This window comes from Pyrgilauda ruficollis, unplaced genomic scaffold, assembly GCF_017590135.1.
Source record: "Pyrgilauda ruficollis isolate IOZ18807 unplaced genomic scaffold, ASM1759013v1 scaffold150, whole genome shotgun sequence".
NCBI lineage: Eukaryota > Metazoa > Chordata > Aves > Passeriformes > Passeridae > Pyrgilauda > Pyrgilauda ruficollis.
In genome coordinates this window covers 553,635-567,528 of record NW_024513655.1, presented here as the reverse complement: position 1 = coordinate 567,528, position 13,894 = coordinate 553,635, and the positions used below count along the sequence as shown (strand labels likewise).

General features: G+C 40.4%; 1 protein-coding gene across 4 annotated transcripts in view; it reads left to right on the top strand.

The window, feature by feature from the left end:
- The window catches only part of DYM (dymeclin), a 206,112-nt gene that overhangs the window by 95,359 nt on the left and 96,859 nt on the right, over positions 1-13,894 (top strand). For all 4 annotated transcript variants that reach the window (XM_041461668.1, XM_041461667.1, XM_041461666.1 and 1 more), the window contains one exon: positions 593-687. In XM_041461668.1, coding sequence (XP_041317602.1) covers positions 593-687 — 95 coding nt within the window. The remainder of the gene's footprint in view (positions 1-592; positions 688-13,894) is intronic.

Here is a 13,894-nt window from a genome sequence, read left to right as displayed (position 1 = left end):
ATGAATATTTTAGACTTGAATAGGGAAATTAATTCCCTTTGGATTGGACAAGTGACAAGTTTCATTCTGTGAGAACCCTTGACTTTGAAAGGGCCATCAGATAAGTGCTTACCTGGCCAAATGGCTTCAGAGATGCTGAAATGGGGACCAGTGCTCTGAAGTAAGGTGTGGTTGTAGTTGTGGGATATATGGTGTGGAGTGAAAGAGTCAAGAGGAAGATGAGTTATGAAGTAGGAAGTTTTAGGATAAACACTACAAAAGGGAGAGAGAGAAAGGTAGAAAGGAGGAAAATGTCTTTGTGTATGTGTTACAGCTGTGGTGCAACTGTAAATGAACATTGAAAGACAAACATATCTATACATATATGTATGTATACACTCTGAAATTGGTATGGAGTCACTTTTTTATAAGCCTTATATTTTAAGAAAACATGTTCGAAAATCACCGAGTATATATGCTTTATATTTCTGCCTGTGCTTTAAAAGCAACAAATATTATTCAGTCTTTTGAATTATTCCTGCCAGAGGTGTCAGGATGTATCCAATGATCAGTTTGATGTGTTTTTTTTTATCTTTCCGCTTCTTTCTGACAGGACAAATACCTTCATACAAATTGTCTGGCAGCCTTAGCAAATATGTCGGCACAGTTCCGCTCGCTTCATCAGTATGCTGCTCAGAGGATCATCAGGTAAATATGAAGACTCTGCTGGAAAATCATCTCTCCTGAAACTCTAGAGTAGAGAAGCTTGAATTTTGTATGCCTTAGTAGTACAGAAACATTAATTTTATATGCTTTAGTAGATACCAATGAACTAAACAGCAGAAATGATAACTGGGTAACTAAATAATCCCAGAATAAATCTTACTTGCTCTATAGTTGAAGTTGCTCTGAATGGACAGTAAAAATACAAGTTTCCCTGTCTGGGAAACTTCTGCCTTTTGATCCTCTTAACAGAACAGCTCAATACCTGCCTTCAAACCAGAAGGTTTTCAGGTGTTTGTTTGAATTACAAATTCAGTCATGTGTTCAGTTATTATAAAAATGCACTGAGTGGTGGTTCTCAAGTGCTACACAGAAAGGATTCTCTACGTTTCTTCCTGCATATGTGGCAAAAGGTCTATTTTTAAAATCAGACATAATTAAATGATCATTTTGTGACAATACCCTCAAATATGGGCAATAAAGCCTAAATCTATGCTTTCAAAATGATTAAGTTTATTATCCTGTATAGTAGTCAATAGTCAGTATCTGCTGTGGTTGTAAAACAAGGCCAGAACTTTGAAGAAGCAGATATTGAAGTTGGTCCTTCCTATTGTGTTTCTGTGCTGCAGAGCACATTGTAAAGGCAGGTAACCCTGCGCCAGGCATCCTTCTCATCTTGGCAGCCTGCCCTGCTCCACGCTCCAAGGGAAACTAGGAAGGTCCTTTTTAATGTGATCTGGAATAAATTGTTACAGGGCTTGTCAGGTACGGACTGCCTGCCAAAAATAATAATTGTGTACCTGTAGACTTTGTCAAGGACTGGGTTAACATGACATACAGCTTGTTCTTAAGGATTTAATTCTCTCCAAGACACTTCTCCTTTGAAAATGGTTGGTGGTAACAGTAGGACAGGTTACCAATGAATGCATTGTGTTGGTGCCTTTCACCTGCCTTACACTTGCCCTCTTTTCATACCCTTGGCAGAAGTAAAGAGGGTTCAGAGTTAGAAATGGAGCTATTTTCCCCTTACTTGCCACAGACATTGTCTTAAATATTTGCTGTGCTCATTTCTCAAATCATAGACTTGAAGTCTGAGTTTTCCAAGCCTTTGAAATGTTCTGAAATCAGAGATCCTGGTGTGGTGTGAGATACAATTCTCTGACTCTCAAAAACTTGGTCTGGTTCTTACTGTGATACTTCATTTGCCACTTCAGAGCTTGTTCCTGGAATCCTGGGGTCTGATTTTGTTCTCTTTTATTCTATGGCTGTTTCTGCAGCCCAAAGTGAGATGTGTTCTTTTGGGTATATTAGGAGCAGGAAGCAGTTACTTGCTAGTCTGAAGACCTAAGAATTTCTCTTACACTCATTTCATGCAGCTTTTTATCAGGATCCTCTAATATTTGGGAGCCTTATTCCTAATGTCTCTTGACCTGTATAGTTACAATATAACTTTAACATTGCTGCTTGATTTTTAGCTGTGATATTCTTATTGGAGGCAGACAGACTTGTTCTGCTGCTTGACACTGACAAGTGCAGAAAGAAGGCAAAGGGGTGAATGGCAGAAAACAGGGAAAGGAGATTCTGTCAGAGTAGAAGATCATCGAATCCAGCTGTTGTAGTCCCCATCCCTGGAGATCTTTAAAAGCCATGAGGCGCCTGGGGACATGGGTCAGTGGTGGCCTTGGGCAGTGCTGGGGAAATGGTTGGACTCAATGGTCTTCAAGAGCTTTTCCAACCTAAATGGTTCTGTAGTTCTATTCTGTAATTCTATAAATTAGTCTGAGATCTCAGTGCATTTGGAGCATTGTAAATGTGACAGTCTGGTAGGACAGCAGAGAGAAGGATGCTGGCTGTCCCAGCCATTGGGTGCTGGCAGGGTTGGAGCTGTGTTCTTCTGCCTGGAAGTAATGAAGGGTTGGTAGAGAAAATGGTCATACTCATCAGCTGAAGAAGCAAAACAAAGGCAATGAGATCTGTATTATGTGTACTATGATATTCTTAGATAGCCCAAAGACACTCCATGCTGTTGCTTTTAAGCTTCTGTCTTATTGTAGCCAGGCACTCAATATTATTATAAGTGGAAATTGTAATGAAGGAGGTGACTTTAGATTTGAAACAGAACCAGCAAAAACAAGAGGAGTATTAGGGAAAGAAGATCTTATTCTGGAGTTAGAAAACTGTACATCTGGACAATAGGCAAAAATGACCACCAAGACTGGAATTTAATTTGTCACTGTGATCATGATTGCTTGTAAATCAAAAGACACGACTTTAAAATTGTATTAAAATCTGTTGTAAAGTGTCCGGTGGGACTAGGACATAGGCAGGCTGGAAGAAAGAGCCCGTTCCAGGAGCAGCCTGTCTCCTGTTAGACTTTACTGCATTTTCTTCTCAGAAACTTTACAGCCCTGGGTTCCTTGGCAGGTTTAATCATGATTGAAGAAGTATTTTAACCTGATTTTCTCTCAAAATACACTAGATTTGCTATGAAGTTTCAGTTACCAAGAAAAGCAGTACAAATACATGTATTTCTTAAGGGGCTGGTATTTGAGTCAAATATGGTTCTTCCTTTTTCTACCTTGGGAAGTCTGTTATCCACAATTACTAAACTTCGCCAGCAGTGATGGATCCAGTTTTGTTCCATGATGCCAAAGCAGAATATATATATTTATGCTCCTATTCTGCTTCACCATCAGAGTACAAGCATCTTAATCAGAAAGTGTTTTCTGTGAAGGAAAAACAAAATAGTACTTCTATTACATGAAGTATTTCAGGGTATAGGTTTCTAGATTAAGTAGCTCTGAAACACTTAAAATCTGCTTAGCAATACAACTGAATAGACAGTCATAATTTAAACCTCACCAGATGCTCTAATGACTCCTTCCTTAATGTGAGAATTAATTCCATTTCCATGCAGGCTTTTTCCTAATCCTATTCTGAACAGAGACAGCCAATTGTTTTAAATACTGACTACTATTTTTTGTGAAAGAATGAGCTGGGAATATTCAATGTAGTGCACTTAAGAGCTCAGTAAAATACAACTTCATCATGTTGGGTAATTTGTATCACGTTCCAGCAAAGCATGAAAATTGTCAGATTTGTGTAAATCTATCACAAGCAGCTGCTGGAAGTTAAAAATAGAAGTAATAGATGTTTCCTAGTAAGATCCAGGGTTCTCTTGGTGTTGGATGTCCTGTGTTGTAGATTGCCCTGACTTTGAAATCCTTGCTTTCTCTGATCCCTGTATGGGACATTCACTGAAGAGTTGGACTCAATGGTCCTTGTGGGTCCCTTCCAGCTCAGAATATTCTAAGATTCTGTATGCACTGCTACCATGGGTTTGTGTTTAATTACTCAGAGCTTTTTTATCAGCAGATTGCTGAGGGTGGTACTGGGCTGCACTGTGGAGTGCTGCTTATATTAAAATTTTATTTAAAAGTAACTACATAGTGCGGGTATTCAGTTTGTCACTTAACACTGCAAGTCAGTTGGCATTAATTCCTTTAACCTATTTGGCAACAGCTTTCGTTCATTATATCTGGCTTTTCTGCAGCTTGCCTGACTGCTGTAGTATATGTAACACTTGGAGGGTCTTCCTCAGATCAGCTGTGTTCTGGCATCTTCTGTCCATGTCATTCTAATAAAATTAGTGACAAGAAGAGGGCTGATCACTTCAGGCAAATGTTTTTCCAGTAGCTTCATGTGTTGGAATGTGTGCTGTTTCCTAAGCAGGCATATGCCACTAGAGGTTGCCATGCACCTCACTAATTAGACATGGACTTTTAACATCAGATGATTTCATGGGGCTAGAAACACCATCCAGTTTTCCTTTTTTTTCTACATTATCACCACAGCTGCTCATGTACAGGGCTGTGTGAGACACTAAGAATTCTATTGCTTGCACTTGTGTTGATTTCTTTGGTAGTCACAGAGGTTTCAGTGAGATGCAGGGAATGACATGAGAAAAGAGATTTATGTAAATTCTCCTGATGCTGGTAGGAGTCAAAAGGAATTAGAGAACAATGTGTGCTTTAAAGGGGTGCAGATCAGAGGCCTCTGTAACTTGTGCATGCTGTGGGATGCAGTAGGTTGTACTTGAGTATCATCACAGCCCTGCTGTTCCTGCTTGGAGAGCAAAGTTGGAGACCTATGTACCAGCTGTAAACTCTGTTTTTTTCTTTTTTTGAATAAGTTATGAGTGGTGTCCTTAAACGTCAATGCTTGTAAAGTCTGACTGCACTGCTGTAGTTCCTCACATCTGAGAGAAGGATGAAGCCTTGAATACCCTTTTTACTCTTCAGTAAAAAAAAGTCTTCATCTTTTTGTAGGGTTATGTTTCTTAAGCTACTGTGAAAATTGCTGTCCTTGATGATATATACTGCTGTATTTGAGAAGTTTCAGCTCCCCAACCAAACCATGTATTTACTTTATGGTTTTCTATGTTAGTAATTTAATTTCTTTGGTATGGTTTCCTCTTACAGAAGTCTGATGGGATTTTCCTGAGCAAAAATGTTTATGACTGTTGTTTAGGAAAAAGAGTACAGGATGTTACTTTAAACAGTGCTTTTTCAGCCCTGTTTATGCTGAACTAAAAATTGTCTTTAAGTTGTAATGTGTGAGTTTCTACAGGAACAATGAATTGCTACTGCAACGTATTTTATACGATCCCAGAATAGTTTCAGTGGGAATGGACTCTAAAGCCCATCTCCTTCCACCTTCCATTCCATGGACCGGGACACCTTCCACTAGACTGGGTTGCTTGAAACCCTCTAGAATGTTTTCCTTAAAGTAACTGTAAATAAAATTTTTCCCTATACCCAATACAACGGTTCAGGCTGGGGCAGCTCCAGCTCTCACCCACAGCACCCCCAGCTCCTTCTCCCGGGGCTGCTCTTGATCCATTCTCTGCTCAGAAAAATTTGTGTGAATCTCTGTGTTTCAACAAAGAAGAAAAATGCTTATAGAGCATCAAGACCTGTGTGATCTGACCCATGTATTAGAGGCCACATTGAACTGAAAAATCTGAAATTGTTAGTGTGTGAGTGTGATGAAATTAAAATTTGCAATTGCTTAATAATCATTTAGCAGTGACAATAATGAGATGTGATTGCTGGCTCAAAATTCTCTAGGCTGCTCACATAGGAAGATGAACAAATTTGTCTCCCACACAACTTTAGACTCTGTGAGCTTTCTGGTTTTTCTGCCTTTTTTTCTTTGATGTCCACAGTGCTTTTGGGAAGCTCTTTAGCAGAGAGCTTCCTCTACCGTTGGAGAATAGCAATGGGATAGTTGGAGCAGAGAACTAGTGAGATGGAGTTCATAAAATCAAAGGTGCATCTTAAGGGGAAAAACTTGTAAGCGAAATCCAGGTTGCTTCATTAATGCTTCAGACTTGTTTTCTTTCTAATTTAATTCTCATTTGGAAATGTGGGCATAGAACAGAAGCGTTTCTCTCATACAGGAGTTGTGATTTTTAAATTACAAGATTTGTGCTAAGTTGGCAACTGAGATGTGTAAATTGAGCAAATGGAATTAGGTGAATAGAGTATGCATTAATTTTGTTAAGCTCATCATTCTGGCATCTTTCTTACAGCAGGGAAATGAGTGGGGTTAAATTAGAGCAGTTTTTCAGATTAAAAACTTCCTAGAATTGTTCCAGATTTGGAAGTTTAAGTCCTTTGACACTAGGAAACCTTATTTTGAAAGGCTCTTTAATTTCAGGGATGTCAGCTTTCAGTAATCAAAAAGCAATATAACACTAGTAAGATGTTCAGTGATTGATTTATAACCTATGCATTTATTAACACATAACATGAAAACTGATTCCACCCTCCTCTATTCCTTCTCCGTTGGTACTGTTGGAATGTATGGTTTATGTTGCTTAGAGCTGCACAGCTCTGGGGATGGTTTGAAACACACAGGTTTGCATCACACCACAGACACCAGGAGCTTGGGCTTGGGTAGGCTGTAATGGTACTGTAGGAATGATCAGTAAGCAAGGGCTTTACAACCTGGATTCAAATCTTCATCTCTTAATTGGGCCATTAAATTAAATCTCAGTTTACTGATCTCTTAATCATGCCAGAGAAGTGTTCACAATGGCAAGCCCTGGAGAAAAGAGACTGCTCCTGCTCCCACGGCGGCAGACATGGAGAGACTTCAGAGGTTAAATTATAACATAATAAACGGTGAAGCTGCTCAGAATTAGTGCCCTGTGGCCAGAGCTTTTAAATACTGAACCCTCTAAGCATCAGCTTTGTACTGCTCAATAGTGAACCCTCTGAGCATCAGCTTTCCCGTTCCTTTTTTAACCAAAAGAAAAGAAGAAAGGAAGGAATTGAGAGTAATGAACAGTTTCACTAAAGCAGTGAAATCTGCCTCTGCAAATAACGTGAGGGGAATAGTCAAAAATCCCTGGTTTCTGATAATGAAACTCAAGTACCTCCAGTCTGAGCTGTTCAAGAACAAAAGGTAATTTTTTTGTCCTCCTTTGAATCACATACGGGTTGTGCTAGAAAGAAATTATTTCAGTGATAGTTATAACAACCATATGACTATTTTCTGAACTTTCTATGTATGATTTTTAACTTCAGGCTTATGTTAATTTCACTGTCCGTGCAGGAAGCCCCACAGCCCTACTCTCCAATTCCATGCTTTGGGGGAACCTGTTGATAGAAACAGTGTCTTTTAGTAATTCCTATCCCTGATTATTTCCATGCAGACATCATCTCACTGAGGTGAACAGGCAAAGAGCATTTCTGTGCATATGGCTTCAGGTTATTTATTTACAACTTAACCAGCTTGTTTAATTTTATGTGTTTGCTTTAAAGCAGTAGCTGATGACCTGTTCATCCCAACAAACTTATGTTGCCATATGATACTTTGACTGGTGAATTTGTTACTTTGAAAAATCTGTATTGTTTTTTCTCCTTATCCTTCACCTGGGTGGTATTTACCATGTGCTGTAAGATACAGGTTATGGCAATAAATTCTCTGCAGAATGGAAGGCTGCAACTGACTGGTTGACTTTGCCTCAGAAATAAGAATTAAAATCCTCAAAGACAATTTAGTGCTTCTTAACTTTGAAATAGTTTGTAACATTTTTGTTCAGAAAAGAAAGCATTTATTGTCTAGCCTGGATATAAAATGGCTTCCCTCTGCCAGAGGCAGGGTTACATGGTATATTGGGAAGAAATTCCTGGCTCTGAAGGTGGGAATGTCCTGGCACAGGGTGCCCAGAGAATCTGTGGTTCCTCCTGGGTCCCTGGAAGCGTCCAAGGCCAGGGTGAATAAGGCTTTAAGGAACCTGGGATAGAGGGAGGTCTGCCTGCCCATGGCAGGGAGATGGAATGAGATGATCTTGAAAATCCCTTACAACACAAACCATTCTATGATTCTATGATAAAATTATACTCTGTTTATGAGAAACTGATTTATAATGAGATTTTTTTTTTTTTACCCCTGTGTAGTGCAGCAAAAGTGGTAATCCCATTTTTATTAAGCATTCCAAGTAGAGTGAAAACTAATGTCTTCTCAGAAAAAGAGCCTCCATGATATTGTCAGGCCATGTTTGAAGGAGGACACTGTTGAAATGGAAGATCAGGCAACTTCAAGCTGCTGAGCCTGAGCTGTGGTTTTCACCTGTGGGCTGCCAGTAGCCGAGGTTGTGTGTGCAGTAGGACACCTGGAGACACTGTTTGAGTCACCTGGTGAAACCTTGGACAGCTTTTCCTTCTCTTCCTTGAGCTGTCCACAGGCACAGGCTCCCTGCTCTGTGTGCAGTGTTTTTTATACCCCTCATTCTCTGCTCTGTCACTGTTACTCCTCAAACCCACAGAGGGTCTTGAATCCCTGGGGTGCCTTTTACTGGGAGACAGAAGCGATTTATAAAGATCTCAATAGTGTTAAATAAAAGAAACATATGCTGGCCTTATTAGTAGCTTGTTGACCTAGATTAGCCGTGGGGAAGCTTATAAGCTGATCAGCCATTCCAAAATTGGGAAGTGTCATTGCAATTAGTGGGAAAGGCTGTGACAAAAGGGAAGACAACAATTGTTCTGACAAGGGGAAAGAGAATATTAGTAGCAAATGGGCTCTTGCTGGCATGACTTAGGGATGTAAATAGAATGAAGTTAATTTTTTAAGAGGAAAGAAGCATCCTTTGTTACTGAGAATTGAGTGTATTTGTGGTCAAATGTACTAAAATGCTGCTTTAGTTATGTCAACAGCAAGAGCAGTACCCCATGTGTTCTTGCCTGTTTTTGCCTGTGTGTAACATATGGAGGTGAGGTTTTAGGCTGATATTAGCTGTTTCCAACATGGAAATATCATTGAACTTGGTTTAAGGCTGGTTGAACCTGCTGGGGATTCTGAGTGGGACAGTAATACCCTTGTCCCCCATCTGGCATGAGCAGTTGAGTCCCCCACGTGCCATTGGAAGTGTTTGTAGCCCAGGACCCCCAGCTCACGGGTCATGGAGGCTCCCCAGATGGACAGATTGGATCAGTGTGAGCCATGGAGGGATACTGGGGGAGCAGTTGCTTCTCTGTGTGTCAGGGTTTTCTCACATAGCTCAGAGCAGTTAAACTATCTTATCTTCTGCTCTGCAGTTAATGGCCACAGGACTCCTTAAAAATGGCAGTTTGATTGCTGATTTGGCTTAAAAGGGTATTTATTTAGTATCAGAATATGCATCACTCTGAAAGCTCAGCTTTGTATAAGCTGGTTTGCTCTTCCATGGACCACTTTTTGTGTCTCTGCTGACTTGTAGGCAACAACCACCAGGATAATTCTGTCATTTTTGAGGGGCAAGGCACTACTACAACAACTCATTTGTCCTCTGCCATCCAGAAAATGGTGTGGTATTTCAGAGTCCTACAAACTGCAAGTCACTGCCTGGCAGGATGTGTGATTCAAATCAGCATAGAACTGAGGTGTGTTGAAGCCTTGAACCCTGTTTCAGGGCATCCAGAGCATCACACGTGTCACACAGAGCTGGAGTTAGGAGGGAGGAGGCCCCATTGTGACATCTTTAATTATTATGAATGGCCCTTTCATCATTGCTGTGCCACATAAGCTCTTTGTAAACAGTATAACTTGATAGAGTGTTCAAATTGAGGAATTAAGTTTTTCTTTTTTGGTGTAACCTTGAAACTGTTGATCTTGTGAATCTTTTCTGATAGAGAAGAGGAAATATCTGAGGAAACCTGTAGAGAAATAACTATTTTTGTGATAGACTTCCAGTGTTGTTTTAGAGATGAATTTGCAGAGTAGACTGAGGTTTTTCTGAGTTGTGTCACTTAAGTTTTCGGCATGTTTAATGCTACAGGAAGCAAAAATGAGAAATCAAGTAGGATTATTCCAGTCCTGCTATTGCAACTTTGATTTCTTTTAGCTGGAAAAAAAAATTCAAGGCCACTGAGATATTTGCTGAGTTGTGTCCCATTGTATTATTTGAGATTTGGATGTCAAATGAAAGTGCCATAGAATGGTTGAATCAGAAGAGACCTTAGAGATATCAAGATGTGATCTTTATAGCTTTTGTGTTATAAAAAGACTGTTTTAAACCAATAAGTTTTCCTGCATAAGATTTTTCTGAGATTTAAAAAACCAAGGAATTCTGATAGTGTTTCAGAAACTATTATTTGCCATTCTAGTAGAATCCTAGAAACTGCAGTCTTGTCTTCTCAGTTTGTTTTGAATGGAACACATTTATGGGACAGTGTTCCTTAACAGAAATAGAGGTGACTCAAGAAAATGACTTGCTTGAACCTGTAATTTATCCTCAGTTGCAGGGTATTTGGCTCATTAGTGCTTTACTCTGATACAACATGTACTCTTTCCTGTTTAGAATTTTTCCCTTAGAAAAAAAAAACATGCACTGTGATCTGAAGAAATGAATAATGAACTTTTAAGGATTTATCTGACAAACTAAAATGGTTCTAAGTAAACATTAGTATGGAACAAAAATCTAGCCAAAAATATAGCATTAATTATATTTTTTTTCCTTGTCAGGCTGCTGCTTATTTCACATTTTAACTGATGTCATTATATACGTCTAGTGTTTTTCCAGCTCTGCACTGAAGTGAACTAATGTTCCTCTCCACTTGTGTGAAGTCAGGATAGATATGAGTGGCTGCAGGGAGGGAAGCAGGGCTGTGTAATACCCAACTGACCTGTGTGAGTGCCCTCCAAATGCCTCCTTCCTTTCCAGCACACATGGAAATTTTCAGTTCTTTCAGACCCCACACTTCAGTGAGGATTTTCAAATAGGCTTTCTAATGGATTTTGGGAATAGAAAATAACAATCTATGAAATTTCTGAGTCTCTTAAGTACTCAAACTGAGGTATTTCCTACCACCATGTATTTTCACTGGCATTTTTGTGGCTCTCAAAGACAATATTGCACATTGAATCATCTGACATTTGTAAATGGAGGGTGAAACTATAGGTACAGGCAAAGGAATTGGGATTTAACAACTTTAATGTGCAGCGGGTCTTTATAACCATTGAATGACTCAGCCTATTTAATGGTAATGGCCTTCAGCGAGTTTAGGAAATAGCAGGCTTTTAGGTAAAGTAAATGCACTTAGTTTTGTAATGAATTAACAAATTTACTATGAAGTTTTGTAGAGGCATGCTCCTGTGACTCATTAGTTGTGTGCTGGGGTCTGTCTGCAAGTACCCCAGTTAGCAAGGGCTCGGATGATGGATGGGTGGATGGATGGATGGATGGATGGATGGATGGATGGATGGATGATGGATGGATGATGGATGGATGGATGATGGATGGATGGATGATGGATGGATGGATGGATGGATGGATGGATGGATGGATGATGGATGGATGTCAGATGATGGATGATGCATGGATGATGGATGGATGGATGGATGGAGGGATGGATGGATGATGGATGGATGGATGGTAGATGATGAATGGATGGATAGATGGATGGATGGATGGATGGATGGATGATGGATGGATGATGGATGGATGGATGATGGATGGATGGATGATGGATGGATGGATGATGGGATGGATGGATGGATGGATGATGGATGATGGATGGATGATGGATAGATGGATGGATGGATGGATGATGGATGATGGATGGATGATGGATAGATGGATGGATGGATGGATGGATGGATGATGGGATGGATGGATAATGGATGGATGGATGGATGGATGATGGATGGATGATGGATGGATGGGTGATGGATGGATGGATGATGGATGGATGGCAGATGATGAATGGATGGATGGAGGATGGATGGATGGATGGATGGATGGGTGATGGATGGCGGGTGGCGCAGCACAGGTCCGACACAGCTGCCCTCGCGTGCCGTACCCTCTGTTGCCGCTGTCTCCTGATACAGGATTTTCCAGGTTCAGGCAGACGGAGGAGATGCAAATGCCTGTGTTAATGAGGGTGTCATAGCATCCCTGTAATCCCTTGTAGAGCCTGTGAATTATCACAAGTGTCTAGCCACAGGATAAAAGCACAGGACGTTCCAAAACAACATTCCCATAGTAGCAGCTCTTAAGCTGCTGGCGATATGTGCCTTCCAAGTAACCAGTGCATCTGGGTGATTAAAGCCTTTGCCTTTGTCTGAAACCTCAGAACTGAATAGACACTTCCTCTGAGCTCTTTTAGATCTTTTTTGCTTGTGGGTCATCAGTTATTTCTGTCTGCTTTTAATATAGAAATCCTTTTGTTCTTTCTGATAGAACTTCATCTGTACAGAAGTAATTTTGCCTTTTGTAGAAGAATCTCATATATTTCTCATTTTGTTTTCAGTCTATCAGACATCTCCAGAACTTGTTTGGCTTTCATTTCCTTGCCCTCCTTCACTATAAATACTTTCATGCATAAAGATAATACTTCTCTCATAAGCCTGTCCTGTACATTTGGCCAGTACTGTGACAGAGTGCTGCTTCAGGGCATGGGAACTTACATCTGTGACACATTATCACAAATAATCGCTTCTTAAGCATTTAAATAATTTTCATCTTTTTCTGTGTTGTTATGGCACCTTTAACCCCATGGTGACCCCTCGCCGCCAAACTGCTGTTTTGCAGTAATGTAATTTAAAATCCTGTCATCACTTTATGATGTAATATATAAATTTAGGGATACTTGTATCTGAAAAGAAGGCCTGCAGGAATTAAGTATTTTTAGAAATCTATGAGAATGTTACTTGGAAGATTACATTAGCTGGGGATCAGTGAAGAAGGAAAATGTCAGCAGTGGAAGAAGATCAAGTCAGGATCACTTGGGAACTGACATATCCATGTCCACAGGACCTGGTAAAACACATCCAAGAGTGCCATGCCTGTTGACTTGTGCCCGTACAAGACCTGTGTTGGATCACATCTGGAAAAGTGCTTCCAGGCTTTGGGCCCCTAGACATAGCAGAGGGGCTTCCAGACTGGAAGGAGTTCTGTGGAGGGCCACGTGATGGCTGGGAGCTGATGTGGAAGGTGGGCGCTGGGCTTGTTTAGCCTGGAGGAGAGAAGGGCTTGGGGCAAGGCTACAGTAGGGGGTTCACAGAGAGGGTGAGCAGCATTCTCCTGTGTATGAGAAGGCTGCTGAGAAGATGGAGCTAGGCTCTTTATGCAGAAGGGTGTGGCAGGAAGATGAGAGGGAATGGTCAGGAGGTTCCAGGCTTAGGGAAAAATGCAATTTTTCATGGTCATGGCAGAATTGGCAGAGCAGCACAGGAAATTTGTAGAGTCTCTCACCCTGGAGACTTCTGAGACAACCAGATAAACCCCTGCTCAGGCATGGATACAGTTTTAACCCTGCTCTGAGCAGAAGGTTGGGCTAGAGTCCCCCTAAGGTCTTTCTCATATTAATTATGACTCTAACCTAAGAATAATAATTTGAAAAATACTTCAACTGTGTGAAAAATTAGGGATTTCTTAAGTAGTTTAACTGTGCTAACACCACAGTGGCAGAAACTGGCCCCAAAGAAGCCCATAACATCTTTCCGTGAGCATGGGCATGTCGATCTTTCAAAGTGTTCTTGGTACTGAAAAACAAATAGATAATTAGATTTCTGCTGTTGTTCATCAGTACCATAGTTCATCCTGTCATCGGTGGCAGTGTACTAAAAACAAATGAAAAGTTCAATCCAAAATTCTATTAATTCATTATGTATATGATGTATTTTACTGCAAGAATCACAG